This window comes from Etheostoma cragini, chromosome 3, assembly GCF_013103735.1.
Source record: "Etheostoma cragini isolate CJK2018 chromosome 3, CSU_Ecrag_1.0, whole genome shotgun sequence".
Classification (NCBI taxonomy): Eukaryota; Metazoa; Chordata; class Actinopteri; order Perciformes; family Percidae; genus Etheostoma; species Etheostoma cragini.
The window spans coordinates 22,431,957-22,454,045 of NC_048409.1; the positions used below are offsets into that span (position 1 = coordinate 22,431,957).

Sequence of the window (22,089 nt, forward strand, 5' to 3'; positions counted from 1 at the left end):
GTAAAAGAGCGCACAACAAATTAAGTGTCGGCTGATTTGACCACGGAGATCCGAGTGTCGGCTGGCTTGACCGCAGTATACATAGTGTATCATAGATGGAGAATGGTACGTTGGACTATTATCCCTGACCATTGCGCATAGTATTTATACTTATTAAATACAACCATGCAACAACTAAAACTGACTTAATTGGCAATAGATCTGTAAATGTGCCCTATAGGTGAATGGATTTTTCCACCTGTTTTTGACACAGTGACCTTTTGATGTAGCGCTTTGTGGTCCTGTGTAGTGAGGTTGGGGGGGAACAGGAGGCAGTAGAGGGAGGGAGTTGTGCAGACGCCATATATGGGCAACCACCGACTCTGCATTGCTATTGGCTGTGGGCCTTATGCAGCTGCTTGTCAACAAGATGGCCTTCCTCCTCCTGTCGTTTTGACACTGATTATTTTGGTATCCCCGAGAACATACCGTAAAAGCTTGTGTCACTTCTAAATAGATAGTGGGAGAGCGACTGTTTGGAGTCCTAACAAGGCGTACGGTCAGATAGACTTTGTTCAGAGGACTGACAGGCTCACAAGCCTCGATAGCAACCACCAACAAGACAAGGTTGATCATAGAAAGTAGCTGCTGGCTAATGTCGATGTTAGCCAGCGAGTGAGCTAGCTAGCTTAGCTACGTGGACACGGATAGTTATCTCGTGTCACCTGCATTTTAGTAGAAGAACTGGTTTATTTAAAGGGAAATACAGTGTGAAACACTTGTCATCGACCGTATACAAGTCAAGAAGATTGTCTGTGGAGAGTAACACTGCTACGGTGAGTAAGCTAGCTAAATACTACGTTATGTTTTTTTTAATTTTGTTAGCCAGCTAGCAAGCTCTGTCATGTTATTATGCAGGTAAGTTGTGCTATGCAGTTAGCCAGCTTGTTAGCTAATGATTGGTTTATTTACGGTTTGGAACGACCCATTAATAAACCAGTGAATTCACTGGAAGCTTAGCTAGCTGATTGGGGTCTAGATAATGTTAAATATTAATAGAGTGAAAGACATACTAGGTCCTATTCATAGACAGGGCGCTGGACATTTTACTAGGATGTCAAGCTACGTTAAGTTCCATCAAATGGTCATAGGTGATTGCTAGAATCAAGGCAAGGTAACTTTGTTTATGTAGCAAATTTCAGCAACAAGTCAATTCAGGTAAAGTACTATACATAAAACATTAAAGCGCGATTATAAAACAACTAAAACATTCATTAAAATATAGAAAATAACAGCAAGCTCAAATAGAATAAACTATACGACAGTTACAGTGCAGGGTAGGAAATTAAGTATTAATATTTGTATTTCTGTTAGAGACAGCTTTTTTAAAATAAAAAGTTGTTTTTCACAGAAAACTTATTTGCCTTGATTTAAAAGAACAGAGTTGCAGCAGACTAGTGCTGGGAAATATATTGTTAATGATGAGAGACATGAAATCGTCTTCTATTTTGGATATTTAATACGGCACAAGTGTTGCCTTTTCCTGGTTTTACAGTAAAGTAACGTAATTTACTGACCTTTACTAGACTGTTCTGATTATTTATCAAGAATCTCAACCCTAGGTAAATCAAAATTGCCAATAATGTATTTGTTCAAAGGTATTATATTTGATATTCTCAATGTCATCCAGCCCTTCATTAGCTCAGTGTATAGCAGTTGCCTGCCAATCGGATTGTTGGTAGTTACATCCCTGGAGTCTCATGTCAAAATGTCCCTGGGCAAGACACTGAATCCCTAGTTTACCCCAATGCTACGCATCAGAGTGAAAATGTGTGTGAGTGTTAATCTGATGAGTAGGTGGCACCTTGTATGGCAGCCTTGGCCACAGTGTATGAATGTGTGTGAATGATGAGCGCTTTGAGTAGTTGAGTTGCTTTATAAATAGTCCATTCAGCGGACCTGCAGTTTTCCTTTAGTTTTTCCCAGTAGGAGCTTGTCCCTACATTAAAACTGAACTTCATGTTTAGTCTGGATGGTTCATAATGTAGCAGAAGATCAGAGTTGTATTTTAGCCCTAAACCATTCATTGCTATTGGACCAAAAGTATATTTTGAAATGTATTCTTTGAGACAGAGGAAGCCAGTGTATAGACCTCAGAACTGGAGTGATGTGATCACCTTTCTGAATCAGCTACAGCTGTAGCTGTCTAATCCATTTTTTAAGAAGATTTGAAAAGACGCCGTTACAGTAGTCTAGTATACTGAAGATAAAAGCATGGAAATATTTTTCCTTGAAAAATGAACAATTAGATGAGTGTTGTTGCTGTTATTTTTTGATGTCTGCGATGCTAGGCTTGTTGGTTACCATTGGAGAAGTTGACTTAATTTCAGCCAGTTTTGTAAGGTTATAACGTAAGTAGAACAAGGATAAGTAATAGACAATTTACTTGCAGGCCTGCGTTTTTTACCAAGACATTTGAAATATAGTAAGGACTATTTATTGCGTTTTTGACTTAGACTACTGGAGAGGCATCCGTCTGCCACAGTGCCGTACTACATATATATGATAATGCATTTGATAATGCATACGCAAACAAACTGATCAATGCCTTATATGGCACAACTTGTTTGGTGTAAGGAGATCATTAGAAATAGATGAGCCAAGATGAACAAGTCTAAATCTGTTTTTAGGAAAGTAGCATGTTAGGATCTCACATTATTGTTGCAATATGTATTTTCTAGTTGGACATTGAGTGTTGCACCGGGGAAAAATTTATTGCAACAATAATGTAAGATTTATAATATGTACTGTCCCAGAAACAGATTTTACTCTTGACTTGTTCATCCTGGCTTGTCCATAAGTACAAAATTATTAGTTTTATTATGCTTAAATTAGCCCATTTCCACAGAGTACTGACTGATGTGATATTAGGGCTGCTTGATTGTGGAACAAATTATAATCATGATTATTTTGGTCAATATTGACATCACGATTGTTCATTTACTTATTAACTTGTATTTGATTTTCCATATTGATATTCCAAATATTGAACCAAAACAACAGTGAAAAAGTTAAACAGATAAACAGTGAAAACGACTAGAATTTTTTTTAAATTGCTTTTCCTATCTGGACATTTTCTTTTCATATAGAACACAAGACAAAATGAGAGTTTACTTGCAAAACCTACTGTGCAAAATAATAGTTTTTCAATCATTTTGTCTTTGTGATCATTAGGAGCCAAAATCTTTACACTTTCAATTAATTGCACAGCCCTATGTGATATTGTTGGAAAATGCATGATTTGCCCTCTTATTTTCAGATGTTCACATGAGATAATAAACTGTGTTGACAAACTGGCCTTTAGGATTGTAGTATCAAAGCTCGCAATAAAGTCTAACTTGTAACAATGTTACAGACAGATGACATCGATGCTCAGACAAACACACAGGCGGCTCTGTTGGTCAGTCAGCCACTCTTCCTAGGTGTCCTCTCAATGTATTGTTCCTGAGCAGACTGGAGGGATGCTCCCAGCTCTATGCTGTTGACAGTTTGCAGCAAAGCTGTTCTGCTGGCTGTGCTTCTGTTGCATTGCTGTAAAGCTCTGAAAAATTGTGCAGGAATAGCTGGAGGACAGCATGAGGGGCTGAGTTCGGAGTTTTTTGTTCATCAGGCAGACTTTTTTTTTTTTTTTTTTTTTTTTACAAAACTTAGACTTATGAGCCAAACTTGAGTCACAACCTTTACAATGTGTGCTCCTTTAGCTAATCCAACCTGTTAAATCTTAAATTAGCATTTAATGGGGATGTGGTACACTTTATGTACTGAACTGCACACACCTACCACAGTGAAATCCTTATCCTGGTGAGAGTAGATGCCAAACTGCTCCTGATTTATATTGGGAAATGACTCAGTCCAACAGAAATTTAGTTTCAATATAATGTCACAAAACCTGCCAATCTCAGCAGCATAAAAACAATAAAAACAGCAGCATAGTCATTTGTGAAAACATCAGTACTTTTTTTTTTTTTTATGTGTGCAGCTATTTTGTGTCAGTATTGTGCATTTGTATTGTGTAACAGTGAGTAAGACATTTTTGTAATTAAAACTTCTTTTTTTTTTTAACGTAATCAAAATCTGTATAATCTGTATTATTGACATATTGTACATGCATGAATTTAAAAAATAACTGCTGTGTTTGGTCTTGTCCACTTAACGCTGCCCTTTTTTCGTTTTATACACACAAATCTGTAATATGATTTGACGTGTTCAACCAGTATACCTTCTGTTATAAAAGCTCAGTAGCACCATCCCTGCATACTCTGATTATTATCATTTAGAACCGCATAGTTCTCTACGTTTGTGGAAAATCATCATTTTCTTTTGACAGTTAATTTGTCAAACAGTCGACTGGGTATCTAATAATAATAAGGCAGTTCCTGGTACTGTAGTGTTGCTGTGGTATTGCTGGCTGCCAATGGCAATGGACAGGATTTGAAGGATTAGGTTGATGCAGAAAGCTTAAAACCAAACCCATTTTTATATATCTATTTAGTTCTGTTTTTGTTTCCCTGCAAGTTTCTTATTTACAGCATTATTTTTATTTTTCTAAGACAATGTTTTGGCCTCGATTGACAGGACAGCTGAATAAATGAAAGGGGAGAGAGAAGGGGAATTAAATGCAGCAAAGGGCTCCGGGTCAGAGTCGAACCCCTGCCCGCTGCGTCGAGGAGTAAAACACTATATATGGGCGCCCAGATAGCTCGGTTGGTAGAGCAGAGTTTTACCCCTTGACTGAATTGATTTTTAATTTGTTTATATAACTAACAGATGTATCCTGGGATTCATTCAAAACTTTGTTTGCAAAAGTAATACATAAATACATATTTTTAAATTTGACTGAAAGAGACAATTATGTTGTTTATTGAAATATTTCTGAGACAATTAATTGTATAGCAGACTTTGGAATGGTTACAGCTCTATGTCCAGTCACAACAGAAATGATCTCAGGACACCTCAGGCAGACCCTCAGACCCTGGCTCTCGGTTGGCGGCCTTCTTCTTTGACCGGTTGGGGGGGGGGCGGGGGCGAATAAACAGAAATCTGACAACAGAAAACTATACAATGATAACAGCAGCAGTTACATTGTGTTAAGTTGTCTTGAAACATACTACAAATATACAAATTTATACTATAAATACAGAGCTCCTGCTCATTATAAATAAAGAGCAGGAGTTGACAGAATGGAGTTTTAACCTGCTAAGAACAGCAGTAACCTGGCGGGGACTATCCCACTCCTTGCCCAAAATGTTGGCTGTACTGTACACTTACGTTGCTTGCTAACCCACAGAAGAGGAGGATTCTATATAATTTTTTTTGGAATTTACGTGTAGATAGGACAATTAGAAAATGCTAGTAGTGTCGATGCATGTCATTTTTAGATTTTGATTGTTTTAGATGTCTGTGCTTGAGTGTGGCCGTGGCCTCTCTCCCAACCACACGATATTCACAGGAAAGTAAGAGCCTATAATTCTGATCGTGTATGTGTGTGTGTGTGATTTTGTGCTGAAGCACTGCAGTGGACAGTCTCTCTTCTGGCCCCTCTTATAATACCATCCAATCTGTTATGAGAGACGGATTGCATGATGCAGTGAAGGGAAAAAAGGAGTGGATGGAAAGGAGGTAGAGAATCAAAGTGGTTGAAGAGAGAGTCATAAGTAGACGTGGAGAGAAGGCGGGGGGGGACAGGACAAAAGAGATAAAAAGGTTCACCAATTGGTTTTTTTTCCGCAATGGTGTAATCTGCCTGCTCTTAGCTGAGTTGTTGCTGTGTGATTATTGAGGAAGTATTTGAATATGTTCAGCCCACTGTGTGGGTGTTTGCTTTTTGCACCTCTCTGAGCCATGCCGTTAGTAACTACCCATTCAGTGTCAGGCAGAGAAACAACAATGACCTGTTTTAAAGCCTGTGGATTGAAGAAGTCAAGTGGCTAAAATGGAAAGCAGGCTACTGTGTCGTCAAGAGAAACAAATGTATTTGCAAAATAAGCACTTTAACTTGGTTATGTAAAAAAATGTTTGAGCTCTGACTGTGGGAATTTCAAGTGCTGCAATACTAGCTTGTATTGTCCACTAAAACACACCCTGCTTGAACTTGTATTGGCATTATTCCTAGCTGTAACACCTGAAAATGTGTTTTTACAGTAGTTTACGCTATTGCTATATCTTGTAGATGTTCATCAAGCTGAGCCATTCATATTTGTTGGTTACCTGCCAGTAATGCAGACAACTTTTGTCAAGTAGCTTCCACACCCCAACATGTGCCAGGCAATCTGTAAATGTAACGCTGCATAAGAGGACGAGTTAGTCAAAGATACTGTACATGGAAAGTTTTCTTTTGAAATTCTCACTAGAGATTTGTGGATCTGTAGACGTTAAGAGTGAGTGACACAACAGAAAGATAGGATTGAATTGTTTGTTGCCATTTTATAGTGGAAGTAAAAGACTTATACATATAAGACATATAGGTTGAATACATTTTCAAATCAATACTAATATAACCTTTTATCACATGATCTGTTTCCTCTGGATGTTGTGCACGTCAACACATGGTCAGACACTCGTTAACAAAAGAATTTAACATTATTGTTAAAGATGTTGTATATTAACCTTGGAGTGAAAATGTTGTATCATCATTCATACATCATCATTTTTTACTATAGCCAGTTATGTGTTTTTTTTGGCTTTTGTCTGGACCAGCAAAGCTGTAATAATGTGCAATGGTCAGTGGGAAATTGCACAGGGTAGTTTTAGTTAAAACTTGATATAAAAATAAACGTCCAGTTTAAGTCTGAGTTTAAAAATGTTACGTCTAAAGGGTAACCTTAAAGGAAGCAGCTCAGCACTGAGAGATGAGGCGTAACTGTGTATTTTAGCTTTTCTGGGATGCAGAGGAGGCCTTCAGATCAAGTTCAGATTAAGATCAAGTTTGGCTCATGTTTGAGCCAAACATATTGCCTCATTGCCACTTGTTCCTCTCCTTAAGTACGCCGGCACGTTTCTGGCAGCCCCAACAGCTGGCATAGCTGCAGAAGCACGCTGGTTGGACTAAAGGCTACGCCCCACCCCCTAGCCTGTAGCATAGGCTCTTTGGCAGGGAGAAAGGATTGAGGCGGGTAGGACAGCTACAGCCGTCTCACTACTACCTACCCCCTCCTGCTGTTTGCTAAAAATAGGTCCAGCATATGCCTGCATGCTCCTCCCTGTGTTGCCTCCTATTAAGCAAGTCCTCTTTGAAGCACTGAGATGCAGGAGAGGAGCGGAGGGAAAGAGAGGAGAGTCCATTTGGAGCTTTTGTGTTCCATCTTTCATCCCTTTCATCTGCAGGCTGCACACACCAAACCTGAAATGGAATCCCTTTAATTTGATTTGAAGGCTCCAAAGTGGGGAGATGATCATAGTACAACGTAGCAAATTGAGTTTGGCCAAAGTAAGAGGCAGGCCAGTTGTGACTAGTTCAGTTAATAGTAGAGATGCAGCGATTACAACTTTCTAGGCCAATTCCGATTTTTCTTTGTGTTTAGCCTGCTGATATTAGCCAATTTCATATTTTCTAACCACTTTAAGCACACAAATATTTGTTATCTTTTCTTTCTTTAATAGTACATTTTGCATAAAACATTTTTGAACAGATAATTGATGGTGTGGGAAATTCACACACATCTAAAGCCTAATCTGTCCCTTTTCTATTTATTGCAGGTTGTATGCCCAGTGGTGCTGGTGACTTTTATGCCAGACAGTGCCCATCAGGATGGCACTGTGACAGAGAGCCGACAATGAGAACTCTGGCTCTGGGTGTTTGCTGGCCAGCATAGATGCAGATATGCCCCGGGGGTCCGCGTCGTGATGGACCGAGATACCTTCTCCCACATCCGCCTGTGGTGCCCACGCCCCTTTGGCACCTACTCCCAGAACAAAGCTAGGAGCCCAGGCTCAGGGGGCAGTGGGGGGGGCGGCGGCGGTGGTGGTGGGACAGGGGCCCCCTCCCTCTGCAAGGCTGAGCCCTCTCCAGCTGCCAGAAGGACTGTGGATGGGAGTGAAGATGGAGGGATGATAGTGGGTGTGCAGGAGGAGAATGCAGAAGAGGAGGATGTGGGCTCAGAGAACACTCCACCCGAACCTGAGCTTGCCCCTAGCTCCCTGATGCAGAGCCAGGCCTCTCCACCTTCTTCAGCCCCTTCGTCACCACCCTCTTCCGGTTCCCAGATGGAAGATGGCCGCGTGCTGTTAGACACCTGGTATGTCATTAAGCCAGGCAACACCAAGGAGAAGATAGCATTCTTTGTTGCACACCAGTTCAGTGGAGCAGGCCAGCCCAGACCCAGCGCTATGAAGGTAAAGAGCTAAAACATAATAAGCATTTTAAAGTTTTTGTTTGAATTGGCTAACTAAATATAAATGATGATCCTTTCCTGCAGGTTAAAGGTAACTGGGCAACTGACTGCAGTAAAGCCAAAAGGCGAAGAAGATGCTCATCCTATGACCCTCCAACACGCTCCCAAACCTCAGAGCCAAACCTCAGCCATGACCCCTCGCTTGCGCCGCCTATCCCTGATGAGCCACCTTTCGGAGGAGTGAATGAGACAGACCTGCTGTCGGTGGCAGAGATGGTTGCCTTGGTTGAGCAGAGGACAGCCATGGCCCTCCAAGGAATTGTGGCTGTTCATGGGAATCAACACCACCACCAGCCCCCTAATACTACTCACAGTCAGGGCCTTACCCCCCACCAGCACACTCTACTCCAGGGCACAGTGTCAGACCCTACTCCTATTGTGTTTGTGTCAGACAGTTCAAATGGCCACCCCTCCAAAGAGGATCAGAATTCATCATCTCCCATCCAGATAGACCAGGAGCTGGAGGAGCAGCAGGAGTCATTGAGGGTAGCCCAGGCCATAGCACACTTTGAATCCCAGAACCAGGAGAATCGGTTCCATCTGGACGCTGGTCCTGGAACAAACGCTTCTAATCAAGACCGAGAACGGGATCATAAGAGAGGGGGGGAATCTGGTGTTGTAACCCCTCCTCCACCCCCTAGTCACAGTCATGGTGAGGTTAGAATAGCTTTCAGAGTGTCAAATCTGGACCCACGGTCTCAGTTGGAGCCAGCTGGCAGGTCACGCTGTATGTTTATGAGCTGTGGTGGTGGGGGTAACCAGGCAGCGGCCAGGGCCAAAGAGAAAATCACCTGTGACCTCTACCAGCTTGTCAGCCCCTCATCTAGAGACCCCAGTAGTCTGTTGCTCGCCGCCACAACTGCTGCCCCCAAACAAGATGGAGACCTCCATCACCCAGACAGGCAGGCCTGTGGCAGCCCAGACCCAACCCAGGAGGAGAAGAAAGCTGTGGGTAGGGAGCGAGTGACTGGCTTCCATGTGGAGGTGGTGGTTACAGGTGCTGTGGACCAATGTGTGTTTTATGGCAAAGACAGTACAGAGAATGTACAGGAGGAGACGGTGTGCTTTGCTATGCCTAGTGGCGGGGGTGTAGGTAGCTCCACTGACCCTTCATCAGATGATCCCCCTCCTGGACAACTTTTCTTCCTTCAGCCCCCGCGGGGCTCAGAGGAGGATGTAAAAGGAACGGGCACTGGCAGTGGGTCTGGAATTTGCTCTTTGGACTGTGCCAACAACAACGGCCCTGCGGCAGGGGGCTCAGGGGACCGGGCAACTCGACCAGATTCTCCCAGCATTGGGGAGGACTGTTCAGATCCTTCACTGTGTCGTCTCTACCGTCACGTGTCCCATGACTTCCTGGAGATCCGCTTTCAGATTCAGCGCCTCCTTGAGCCGCGCCAGTACATGCTGTTGCTGCCTGATCACATCATGGTCAACATCTTCAGCTACCTACCAACACGCTCACTGGCAGCCCTTAAGTGCACCTGCCACTACTTCAAGGTGTTGATTGAGACATATGGGGTGCGGGCTGTGGACTCACGCTGGAATCAAGACCCTCTCTACAGGGATGACCCCTGCAAGCAGTGTAAGCGACAATATGAGCGTGGGGACGTTTCCCTGTGCCGATGGCACCCCAAACCTTACCACCACGACCTGCCTTATGGACGTTCCTACTGGATGTGCTGCCGGCGTACAGACAAGGACACACCGGGCTGCCGTGTTGGGCTCCATGATAACAACTGGGTCCAGCAGCCTGCTGATGGCTCTCAGCCCATTCGCACCAAGAGGGAGGACAGGAGGGAGGAGGGCAGGTAGAGAGGAAGGAGTACACCTCTCACATACCAACTCATCCTGCTTACCTCGTTCTTGCTCCCTCTCATCTCTGTTTAGAGAACAAACAGGACAAAAGAGGATTACAAGGAAGAATCAGCACTCCAGGACTGTTTGTTTTTCTTTGCTCAGCACTCCTTTCTCGTACTTGCCTTCAGTGGAGGGAAGTTGAGAGATAAAGAAGGAAGAGAGATGTGTCACTCTCCTTGCCTTTCTTCAAGCCCTACAGAATCCCTCTCTCCTACTGTGCTCCAGTGTGGCACCTTTTAAAAAGTTTGCATACCAGGGTTAGGGTCCCCTCCTGCTGCTGTCAGTCAGCCCTCTTTCTGCCTCTTACTCATTCGGGTTTCTGTCTAACTCCGTACATGGCTGTTAGGTAATTCATGTGAAAACTTTGCAGTGTATTTGATTGAGATTAGCATTCATAAAGTGATGCATAGAAATGTATCGCCCTAGAGCCTCCTTACTGTTCCCAATACTTGTATGTTCCATGTTGTATCACGAACTTCCATGTTAGCTGTACAATGGTGCTTCAAGGAATAAGCTGTTCCGAGTCCAACAGATGTAAAAGTTGTCAGTGGTGGAATGTTAAGCATTGCTAAAGAAATGTGATTGTATAAAGCAAACTTGATTTTCCATTGTACTAGATGCCATTTATACCTGTCCCGCGCCATGCGTTTCTATTTCTCTGAATGTGCTGTAACGTTGTACTATGTTGATTAGTCCCCTGATGATGCTGCTGAAATCATTGCCTGTGTCACTGACCTATTTCTGAACTAGCATACCATTGGTTAATGACAGGCACAGTCTCACCATACTGGCCAGTCTCACTGGCCACTGGGACCTGTTATTGTTTTAGAGTGGACCCTAACCTCGCTGACCAGCCATAAAGAGGAGCCACTGAGTACTTTCTGGTTTACAGAGAATTATGGGAGATGGACTTTATTGATAAAAACCAGTGGGATTGAATGGGATTAAAAGGAGAAACTTGATGTCACTTTGGAAAGGCCTGATGTCACTTTGTATGGTTTGATTGACTTGCTTGTCTGCCTTTTTTTTTTTTTTTTTTTTTTTGTTTGGCTGTTTTATTGGCGTGTCAGAGAATGTTTGCTGTTGTATTTGCTTTTATTCTTGAGGACTGTGTTCTCCCTGTATCAGTGTGTCACCCTACTCAACCTGCAAAGATGTATTTTTTAAATGCTCCATCTTTGTTTTAACCCCCCTCCCCAGATCTCTTCCTTTCCTCCCTTCTCCGTCCTCCGATTCGGCAGAGGGCAGTGTTTGCCAAAGCCGTCATTCATGCTTCAAATCAGTTGAAACCAACTACTACAGACCGCAGAAACTCTCTACACCAGCTTCCAGCCTTAAAAGCCCCCTACCTCTGACCCACCCTGCAGGAGATTGAGGCGTCGGATACCTCACAGATGATTTAGAGTATTGGGAGTTGCACAGGACCCTGTAAGTGGCTAGATATCAGATGCTTGATAGACTCCATCCAGCTCTACTGGATCCACCCATAACTCTTTGTGTGGGACTGTAAGATGAACAGTGCCTGGTAACTCTTCATTCTTGGAAAAAACTCTCTCTTCTCCTCCCCCCCCTTCTTCCTTGCTGTTAAACTCACCCACCCCTGCAAACCGACTGATATTATGAATGAATGCTGAAACTCTGCATGGAGGTGGGAAGATGGTTGGGTATTCATGGGAGAACTCTGTAGGTTCCAGACATGTACAGTGCTAATGGGAAATATCTGCTTAAATAAAAACAGAAGTGATGATTAAAACTGGAAATATGAATCTCTACCTGGTTTGTGTGGTGTGTGTGATGAACTAACTCGGCCTGCAACCAATGATGGGTTTAAAGCTGATCCTATAACGGTGAGTGATTAAATCATTTGTCCTGACAATGACCGTAACGATGCTTATCACATCTTATCGAAGCTGAACTCAGTGTTACATACAGCCAAACGACACTTTGTATTTTTTAAGATATAACCAAATATTTTTTTCTTGACTGACAATCTTATGATTTATTGTGACTAATTATATGACCAAACACATTTAAATACAGATTAAAGACCACATTGAGAACTAGACATGCACATTGGCCTACAATATTAACTTTTGAGTATTAAGTGCTCTATTGGTGACTTTTGTAAAGTGACTTAATTTCATACTTTCCATTGATTTCTTGAGCCAAAGTCTTAAAAGGACTCAAAAAAATCCCTTTTGAAAACGGATCTTTGAGCTACTTGATACTTTATTGAGTATACATTTTACCTGGCCTCCACATTATCCTTTTTTCTTCTCACACCTCTTATTTCAGTGATTGAATCAACATGTAAGAGTATGCAGTAATGGCATTCTAACCTCATAAAACATTTTACACTACATTACACACACTGAGAAATGCAGTGAATGGTCACACCCCATTGTGCTCTACGAGAAGTGAGACTGCTGGTGGTCTACTTGCATGACTGCCTAATGTTGAACTTTTTTTGTAATTGTGACGTCTCGATGATTTGCAGTGACAAGTACTTGCCAAAAGGTGGCAACAAAGTTTTATTTATTCTCTGAAGGGTGACTTACTAAATTCTAAAACAGTGATTAAACTTTATCACATCAAGATTCCAACTCATATGCATTTTTAAGTAGAAATAATGTGAGTGCTAGGCATAGTAACCCCACAAAAAAACTGCTACAGTCATCATAATGAGAGCATTAATATCCACAATGTACTTCCACACCGGGTCCTCGCTGATGTTAGGCAGCTTCTCTGATGCCTCAGGCGTGTTTTGCTCGGCTTGGGAGGCGCTGCCCCCGCCACAGAACCAACCAACCAGGCGACGGATACAAGACTTGTTCCCCTCTACAGCCACTGAGAGGATGAGAGACGAGTTAGTTTCTCCTAGATTTGTCTGTTTTTGTGACTCTGCCACATCCTTTCTGTCTTACCTGCATCACTATTTTCCCTCCTCTTCTCCTCAGTCTCCCTCCGAGCTCTTCTTCCTTTCTCTTCCTGCTCCCAGTCCAAATCTGTCCTCTCCTCTTTTGAATGACGCAGGCTGAACACCAGACGATGGAGCTGAAAAGAAAACAATTTCATGAGCCACAGAACCAGAGACCATTTGTCATTTCCTCTAAAATGCTGGAAGGTTTTACTTAATCCAGTTGCAGATCAGGACTCTCAAAATGCTTTCATGTTATGTAGGGATGGTCCAACATGAAAAAAATCAAAATCAGAATTATTTTGGTCAATATAAAAATCAGCATTATTTAACACGATACTTCATTGGCTTTTGGAAAGATGTCACATTTATTGAACTTAAGTGAAACAAATCAAACAGTGGATACACCTTGAACTGTGAAATTTCCCTTCATACTGTTCCTGTTCAATTGTTTGTTTGTTTTTTTAATTCAGAACACAAGACAAACTACGTAATGTGCATTATAATCGTTTTTTGTGATCATTAGGAGCCAAAATCGTAACCGTGATTCAAATTTTGATTAATTGCACAGCCGCTCTGATACCATGGCCCCTTAATAGACGAGATTTTGTCTAACTTGATCTTGATATGACCGATATTTTGTGCACCTTCTGTTACAAAAACGTGAAGTCTTTGTGAATCAGTGAATCTGTGAGTTTATTAATTAAATAAGTCACTTACATGTAGATCCTCTATGGGCTGGGTGCAGAAGCTGACCACCAGCACCAGAACTGATGTACAGAAGAAGAGTATGATTGCAAAGTGGAGATAATGGATCCCACACACCAAGAAAGGGCAGTAAGACGGGAAAACACAGCTGCCGGAACCGAACCAGAACTCAGGCAACATCCGGCACAGACCCATCAGCAGGCCGCCTATCAGGCCCCAGAAGGCACCCTTGAGGTGAAGGCAGATGGAAAATTAAATGTTTTGTTGGTTTGATTCCCCCAGGTTTTTCATCAATGGTGACATGATTTAATATGATGTTGCCATGTGTGTCATCACACTTTTTCATTGACCCTCTTAACAAACACAGCCAGGAGGAAGACTGAGGCGATAGGCGGAGCCAGATAGCTTGAGACTGACTGGATGTAATCAAACAGCTGACCGCTCTGAGCCGCCTGGACAACTGGGATCCAACAGATACTGATGACTACGATGCACAGAACCCAGACTCTAAAGAGAAGAGGAAAACAAAAAGAAGAAACACATGGGCGGTTGGTGATGCCCTCAACTAGACATGTTCTGATACTGATACCAGTACCGTTACTGCCAAAACGCTGGCATTGGTAAGTACTGGAGTTTATGCAGCAATCTGATACCACGCAATAAAGCCCTAAAGATCTATCTATCTATGCGCTACCCAGGCGCCCAGCCAGGTCGCCTCTTTGTTGAAAACTGCAGCAGTGCACACTGGAGATCTATCTAAAGTAGTTTATTTATGTTCTTTTTCCATTATAACTGACTGTCTAACTGGATGAAAAAAGAAAGTTCTGGGGCATTCATTGTTTGTGTTTGTTCATGTTTCACAAAGAGTTTAACCCGAGCCAGACCAACATCAAAGATAGAAATCATATCACATCCATACAGGGATAGTGGTATATAATATGACACGCTGGTACTGGATCAGTACTCCGTAACAGCCAATAGCTAGTTTAGATATCAGAATCAGTATCGAGAAGCAAAAAAATGACATTGGACCATCTCTACTATTCATATCAATTCACAGCATCATACATTCATACATTTTGGAATAGCCCCAGGATGAATTGGTCAAAACTCCAAAAAAAACAGTTTCAACAGAAGCCCTTAAGATAAACTTTTAAAGCCGTGGTATGAATCACATCACACTTAGCACTTGCATCCTGGGTTTCAGTTGAGGAGCGCCACCTATCTTGATGACATGTCATTGGCCTCCTATACACCTTCGTTAGGCTTTATGATTTAAAGTCTATAATAAGGGAAGAAATTTGGAACATTATAGATATTTTGGTCAACAAATTGTTTTGTTTCAAAATGGTTAATGGCACAAAATATCAGCTACTGGTAAATTGAATGCAAAATCCCCCAAAAAATTGTTCTCATTAGTAAAGCCCTTACCCAACCCCTAGCAGTGTAAATGCCACTTATGCATGGAGTAGAACCATAGCATTGTGAAAAAGACTTGGAAGACAGGAAGAAGAAGCCTATTAGACATTGACACATTGTTTTATTCTTTTTTTTTTTTTTTTTAATGCGTGTTGCAAAATATAAAAATGCAGAGCAAACTGTATTCCATGTGTCCTGTACTGTATATAATGTAATCTAGTGGTGGGCGATACTGAAAAATTTGGTAATGATCCGATACCAAGTAAATACAGGGCCAAGTGTGTGTGTGTGTGTGTGTGTGTGTGTGTGTGTGTGTGTGTGCATGCTGCTGGCCGATGCCGGGCCTGGTTGCTTGCTTGTTTGACTGGCGCCGCTGAGTAACATGACGGTACAACATAAAATCACAAGAGGGGGAAGAGGAGCAAAGTTTGCTTGTTTTACGCTGTTACAGGAGCGACCTTGAAAACAGCGGCCCTTTTTTTTTCAACGTTTTTTTAGGGTATTTTAGGCCTTTATAGGCCAATAGCACAGCTTAGTGTCAAAAGGGGAGCGAGAGGGGGAATGACGTGCAGCTAAGGGCCGCAGGTCAGAACCGAACCGATGGCTGCGGTGAGGACTGAGCATAGACCGTTAACGGTCTATGGGAAACTTCCTTAAAAGTAGTGACATATGGTTTGTAATCAGTTAGCACAAGAGAAAGACACCGTCCATTTACCTGCCCACAATAAGCAGTTCACGCTGGGTGGCCTGTGGTCTGATACGAGTCCAGATGTCCATGGTGAAAAGAGTGCTGCTGCTGTTAAAGATGGAGGCCAAAGAGGACATGAGAGCCGCCAACATCACAGCCAGCATCAGACCTCGCAAGCCTGCACAGAAAGATCATGGCAGCGAGAAAAGATGCGTGGAAAAACAAGGGGACAGAGAGAAGATCAGAGTGAAGTTGGCCAAAAAGGTGGTGAGAGTGGAAAGGATGAGAAACGTGTCCTCCACCTTTTTTTAAAAAGTAGCCTGTACTGCTTTCCAAGTAAACACACTTTGTTATGTGTTCTTACCATTTGGCATTATTGACACCACCAGTTTAGGATAAGCAATGTTGGAGCAGCCCACTTCAGTCCCACACACCCTCTTACACACCTCAGGGACAACACAGCCAACCTCATCTACAAGTGGAGGAAAAACACATCAACAGCGTAAAGATACAGAGTTATTTTCATAACATTGCTTGATTAAAGTACAACCATGCAGAGATATCATACTTCACTCTGCGGTGCCTTGTGTTTTTGTCAACCCCCTTTAAATGTGATTTGAGAGGACAAGTGTAAGCTACAGACCTGGGTAGAGTACCCTGCTGATCATGCCGGGGAACACCATGAGGAACATTGGCAGCAGTTTGAGGTAGCCACACATGATGCAGCCGGCCTTCACATGGGTCAGACTACGAGCTGCAAGGCACCGCTGGACTATGACCTGGAGTCATACAAGACAGGATAGTTTTTTTGTGTCAAGAAAAGACTGTTTAGCAGTAGTAATAGTGTGCACATTCCTGCCGGTGAGGTCCAGGACAAAAAAGGGGCTGGATACAACTGAAAAGAAGGAGAAGCTGCTAATACTCCCAGTATTAGCAGAGTGCCAGCATCTCATTTTTATCAAGAAAAGACTGTTTCACACATGAGAAATGCTTGTAGAGTTTGGTTCAGTTTGTGAGTAAGCATCAAAAGGGTCCATCCATTTTTGAATTAGGAGAAGTAGTTTATTTATATAAATTGTCTGCTATGTAGCCTTAATTAGAGTCAAATAAAAGTATAGCAAATACTAAACATGTAGGCTTAAACCACTACTATGTCAGCAGCCAATGAAATATCCCAGTGTATCTTACTGCATAGTATTTGGATCAATATTCATGTAACCACAGAAACAAAGGAAGCTAAACTATATGGTCACAATGACTCTTTGCTCCTCGCATTCTACTAACATATTGGTGTTCTTCCCCTTCACTGAAGTGGTCGTATGGCTGTGATTAGTAAATGCACTTTTACCTTGCATTGCATTATGTATGGCTGGAGAGTTATTAGGTTCTTAGGTCTCCCTGGTCATTCCTGCTCCTTAAAGGACAATTCCGGTCAATTTCAAACTAAGCTCTGTTTTTGTAAATTTGGAGTGCTGTCAGTAGAGAGAAAAACGACTGCTGCCCACACCGTGTTATCCTCCTGCTAGAATTAGCACCCAACAGGTTTTAAGCCTCTTAACATGTTCAAAATGTCATTAAAAGTGCCTACCCATGTGAAGTGATTCCTTCTGAGTGAAAACAGTAAATCTGACTGCTGTAAATGTTAAAAGAAATACATGAAAGTTGTGCTAATTCAGCTGTGTTTAGTTCCTGTGTTGATATTGCTAGGAGTGCTCTGGGACATCTACAAACTACAACACCAAAAAGAGATACAACCATGTTTTCAAAAAAAAAGGCATATGCTTATTTTTTTTAAAGGTACTGTAGTACAACTAGCAGGAGGCAGGTTATAATTGAGGTAAGTTTGGAGACACTACCTTATTTAATCAATAAATTGATGGCCTACATATTTTTGTTATATCTCTTTTTGGTGTTTTAGTTTATAGACAGTCCCTAAGCTCTCTAACTGCCTCTCAACACAGGAACTAAACACAGCTGAATTAGCACAGCTTGCATGCATTTCTTTGACATCTCCAGCAGTCAGATGCACTGTGTTCACTCAGAAGGAATCACTTCACATGGGTCAGCACTTGTAATGACATTTGGAACATGGTAAGAGGCTAAAAACACGTTTAAAACTTGCCCTGTTTGAGCCTGTTGGGTTCTAATGCTAGCAGGAGGATAACTCGGTGTAGGCAGTACCAATTGGTTTTGTTTTTCTCTCCAGTGACAGCCCTACCAATGTAGAAACAACAGAACTATGTGTTCTAATCCACTAGAATTCTCCTTTAAGGATAGGCAAAGATGCTAAATAGATTTTCTCAATGCAGAAAACTGATAAAAGGTGGTACATTAATTAATTGAATTAAAATGATACATATATTCCCTCTCCTTGAAGTCCCCCAAGATGGAGAAACTAAACCAGTCAAACTGGGATATTCACCTGGTCTGAACACCAGTACCAGCCTCCCACTATAGCAATCCCAAACAGCACTCCAGGCCAGGGCAGGTCCCCTGTGGTTGGGTGCCTCAGCATGCTGAAGGCGTCCTGTCTGGGGGTGTAGCAGTGGGGGGAGATGTTGTAGCGCTGGGGATCCATTGAAGAGAAATTACTTGGCATAGCAGAGCTGTATTTGGCCAGCAGAGCGCTGTATCCTCCTACTTCAGCAAAAGCTGGAAGTCAAAAGGAGAAAGGGTAAGTTCTTTTTAATTTTCTGTGTATTTTCTGCTGGACCCTAGTGGTGTTTTTCCATTCAAAGTGATGACACTCTATTCACTTCCAAATTCCATTCAACCCTTAAATTTGCATAGCTGTATGGTGTGCATGAATATCCATGTTACTACATTAACAACATGTAAAACAAGACTGTTTTATGTAAAAATTCAAAACATATATACACTATATGCTTTGCTCTTTCCTACTAAGCTCAAAAGTCCAAAGCTCTCTTGTTGTTCTAACTAAAGATATGAGTCAGCTGCTGAGTCAGCACTATCATCTCAACGCATCACCAATTCACAGAAGAAGGTGGCCGTTTTTTCCTCCTCCACTGGTTTCTTGACCACTTTTATCTTGTCTGCCTCCTTCTTTGTCAATAATCTACACAAGGATTGGTAGTGACCAAGTATAAAGACCTCAATAAAGTTGCAAGGGGTGGTTATTTTTGTGTAGGCCGAGGTGGAGAGTTTTGCGGCTCTGCGGTGTCAGCGTTCTGTACACTGCTGCAGTAAAATGAATGATTACTGACCCTAGTTAATCTCTTTCCTGTTGTGAAGCTGCTGGGGAGGGGCCTAGAGGGACTGACAGAAGCCAAAAACATGAACTGTGTGTAGTGTGAATAAAAATATCTTTTGTAAGGTTAAATATGATGCCTTGTACTTACAAAAGGCGGTGAGAACGAAGGCCCCGGCAATGATGACAAAGGTCTGAACTGTGTCAGTGTACATCAGAGCAGCCAGGCCACCTGGTAACACCATCACACAAATTAAAATACACACTTACACAAACTGGGTCATTTAAAGAGGTACTTCAACAATTTCGTATTGCATTTTGATAAAGTTGGGGACTTGAAAGAGACAGGTAAAAAGAACTGTAACGGCAGAGTGCAAGATATACTGTATACACTACATTCCTACATTTCACACAATGCAACACGTAGCATCTTCTCATTAAACCCCCTCCTCCCTATGAATGCTCACATATTCCAAACTCTACACCCCCCAAGTTTGTTACACAGGTTTTCTGTTTTCAATGCGCAGTTTCCAAGCCCGAGCCAAGATAACCCTTACGACATGACGCTGACATGATAAGGGCCATTTTTTTTAATTCCACAGTGCTTTCTCCAGAGTTATAAAATACATTATGCAACTGTTTTCAAAGGCTAAATAAAAATAGGTTTACTTAAAAAAGGGAACACTGCCTTCATGATGGGTAAACTAATGCTCATGGGTATAATTGGTGCCCCTTAAAAAATCTTTATGGAAAACTTTATGGACTAGGCTCGTTACATAGGCTACATACAGTACCTGTAACAGTGTACACGGCTGTTATTAACAGAAGGGTGATGACGGCCAAGTAGATGTTCCACCCTAATGCCTGCTGAATAAACACAGCCCCTGAAAACATATCCACCTGGAGAGAGACAGAAAGAGAGGGCAGGGAAGGAACTAAGAAAGAAATATAGGCTACTGTATGTTTTGTTTTGTCAAACAGGATGACTCACTGAGATCTTGGTGAAAATGTAGAGGAACAGGGAGATAACGGAGAGGTACAGGCTGATCCTGGTCCCTCCGAACCTCTTCTTAAGGTACTGCGGCATCGTGATCACCTAACACACAACATTTCACACAGTGTGTGCATCAATATAGGAAATTACAGAAGTCATCATGTCAGTGAACGACACACTTGTCAACACATGATAATGCAGCCTGAACTACTTACTACTTACCCCAGCTGTGAGGTAGACAGGTACAAACAACCAGCCCAGCAGCAGCACGATGAACAGAGCCTGCGCAGCAATGTATATATAACGTATATACGTACAGTATATAATTCATTTTATCCTCCAATCCACTGTGAGAGACATTTACCTATTGCACTAGATTCAGGTGGCTTTTGGTACAACAGTAATGTATGTATGAATTCGGTGTTTTAAAATGTTGATTCATTAATGGGAATTAAGTTGTAAGCTGTGAGATCGACTTACATTCCACTCAAACCCTCCCACAGCAATGCCACTCGCTGCCCCAGTGCCTGCCAGGCCCACAAAGTGACCACTGCCAATGTTGCTAGCAAACAGAGATGCACCAACCTGAATTAAAAAAGAACACAGAAAATCATAGAAGAAACCAAATCCAAACCTGCCAAGTACCGTGGCATAATACAGTATGAAGACTATAACCAGAAATGCACACAACAGAGACATGCATTATGCATAGCATATTCACCCATCAATATCTTTGTGAGTTTCAAAACTGAGCCATATCTTGCCCCTTTGTTGGAAGGAACCCCTGTATTTTGTTATTTTTTAAGTTAGAAAAGGATACGACCTGTATTAGGACAAACTTTGCCTCAACATCCTTCCATGACTTAAACTCATGGACTTACAGTTACAATACTTCTGCCACATACATTTTTCATAAGGATTCCCTGCATTATTTAAAAAAAAATACTGAGCAGGACATTTTACAGTAAAAATAAACTTCACCCCCATCTGATGGACAAACTATGAAATGATAACATAACCCTTGCATTTCTGTACTGCAACGTCTTATTTGCCGACATATACTGTACACTTATATTAATAAGCTAATATTGGCCTGGCTCTTTATTGAACTCACCGGCCACCAAGTCATGGTGCGTCCTGCCAGGAAATATCCTGCAACTGTCCCACGTTTGGTCCGAAACATGGCCTAAAACACAGACAGGACAACTGTGTTATTCTCCCAATCCAAAATCAATGTCACCTGTGTTTTCTTATACATACAATTATGAGACAACCATATTTTATGGTGGTATAAATTGTGACTACATTTTTGACTACATTTTTTTTTGTAGTCATAATAATCTCCCAAAGATTAGACTCAGTCTCAGTTACGCACACAGACTAGCACAGGCGCACTCACCCAAATGCCGACACCAATAACCATGACGAAATATCCAATAATGACGGAGATGTCTGCTGGGTTGTTGATGATCACCTTGTCTGACGAGGAATCCGCCATTGTTTCACTTATCTTGTAGCTTGATTCAATTAGCTTTCTCCACTACAACCTGCCTTTGATTTATCTGGAACTTTGCCTCTAACAAAGCCTAAAAAATACCACCTTCATGTGCAAAAACATCTAACACATATTACTGTGAACAAGAAAAAATACTGCATCCGTAGCAGAGTGATTTTTCGGCAGTAGATTTGAAGTCCAAGTGAGAACTTTGGCCAGCAGTGACTGTGACAAGAGGCAGTGCCAGCAGTTTATTAGAGGAATTATTAACACCCATCCATGAAAAAATGGGTATCCTTCGTGTGGTTCCACTGGCTTTTTAACATTTTACATGCAGAAATGAAGACTTGTATCTATTAAAGGCTTCTTTT

The 22,089-nt window shown here is 42.0% G+C and overlaps 2 protein-coding genes across 3 annotated transcripts in view; one reads left to right on the forward strand and one right to left on the reverse strand.

Annotated features, from left to right (window-relative positions):
- fbxo46 (F-box protein 46) overlaps positions 1 to 12,059 on the forward strand; it is a 12,991-nt gene extending 932 nt beyond the window's left edge. Inside the window, exons 1-3 of one of the 2 annotated variants that reach the window (XM_034868119.1) lie at positions 384 to 815; positions 7,735 to 8,370; positions 8,454 to 12,059. In XM_034868119.1, coding sequence (XP_034724010.1) covers positions 7,882 to 8,370; positions 8,454 to 10,244 — 2,280 coding nt within the window. In that variant the 5' untranslated portion in view covers positions 384 to 815; positions 7,735 to 7,881 and the 3' untranslated portion in view covers positions 10,245 to 12,059. Of the gene's footprint in view, positions 1 to 383; positions 816 to 7,734; positions 8,371 to 8,453 lie in introns of those variants that run through there. The other variant, XM_034868120.1, reaches the window with a different exon arrangement.
- A 401-nt stretch (positions 12,060 to 12,460) lies between these two features.
- slc5a2 (solute carrier family 5 member 2) lies at positions 12,461 to 22,039 on the reverse strand. The gene is made up of 15 exons (XM_034868121.1): positions 21,623 to 22,039; positions 21,338 to 21,409; positions 20,704 to 20,808; positions 20,446 to 20,505; positions 20,221 to 20,325; positions 20,024 to 20,129; positions 19,381 to 19,461; positions 18,444 to 18,673; positions 16,665 to 16,800; positions 16,386 to 16,493; positions 16,049 to 16,199; positions 14,253 to 14,421; positions 13,927 to 14,142; positions 13,214 to 13,343; positions 12,461 to 13,136 (listed from the first exon to the last, which is right to left on the reverse strand). Exons 1-15 carry the CDS (start codon positions 21,719 to 21,721, stop codon positions 12,928 to 12,930), a joined length of 1,977 nt encoding a protein of 658 aa, XP_034724012.1. The 5' UTR covers positions 21,722 to 22,039; the 3' UTR covers positions 12,461 to 12,927.
- Positions 22,040 to 22,089: the final 50 nt, after the last annotated feature.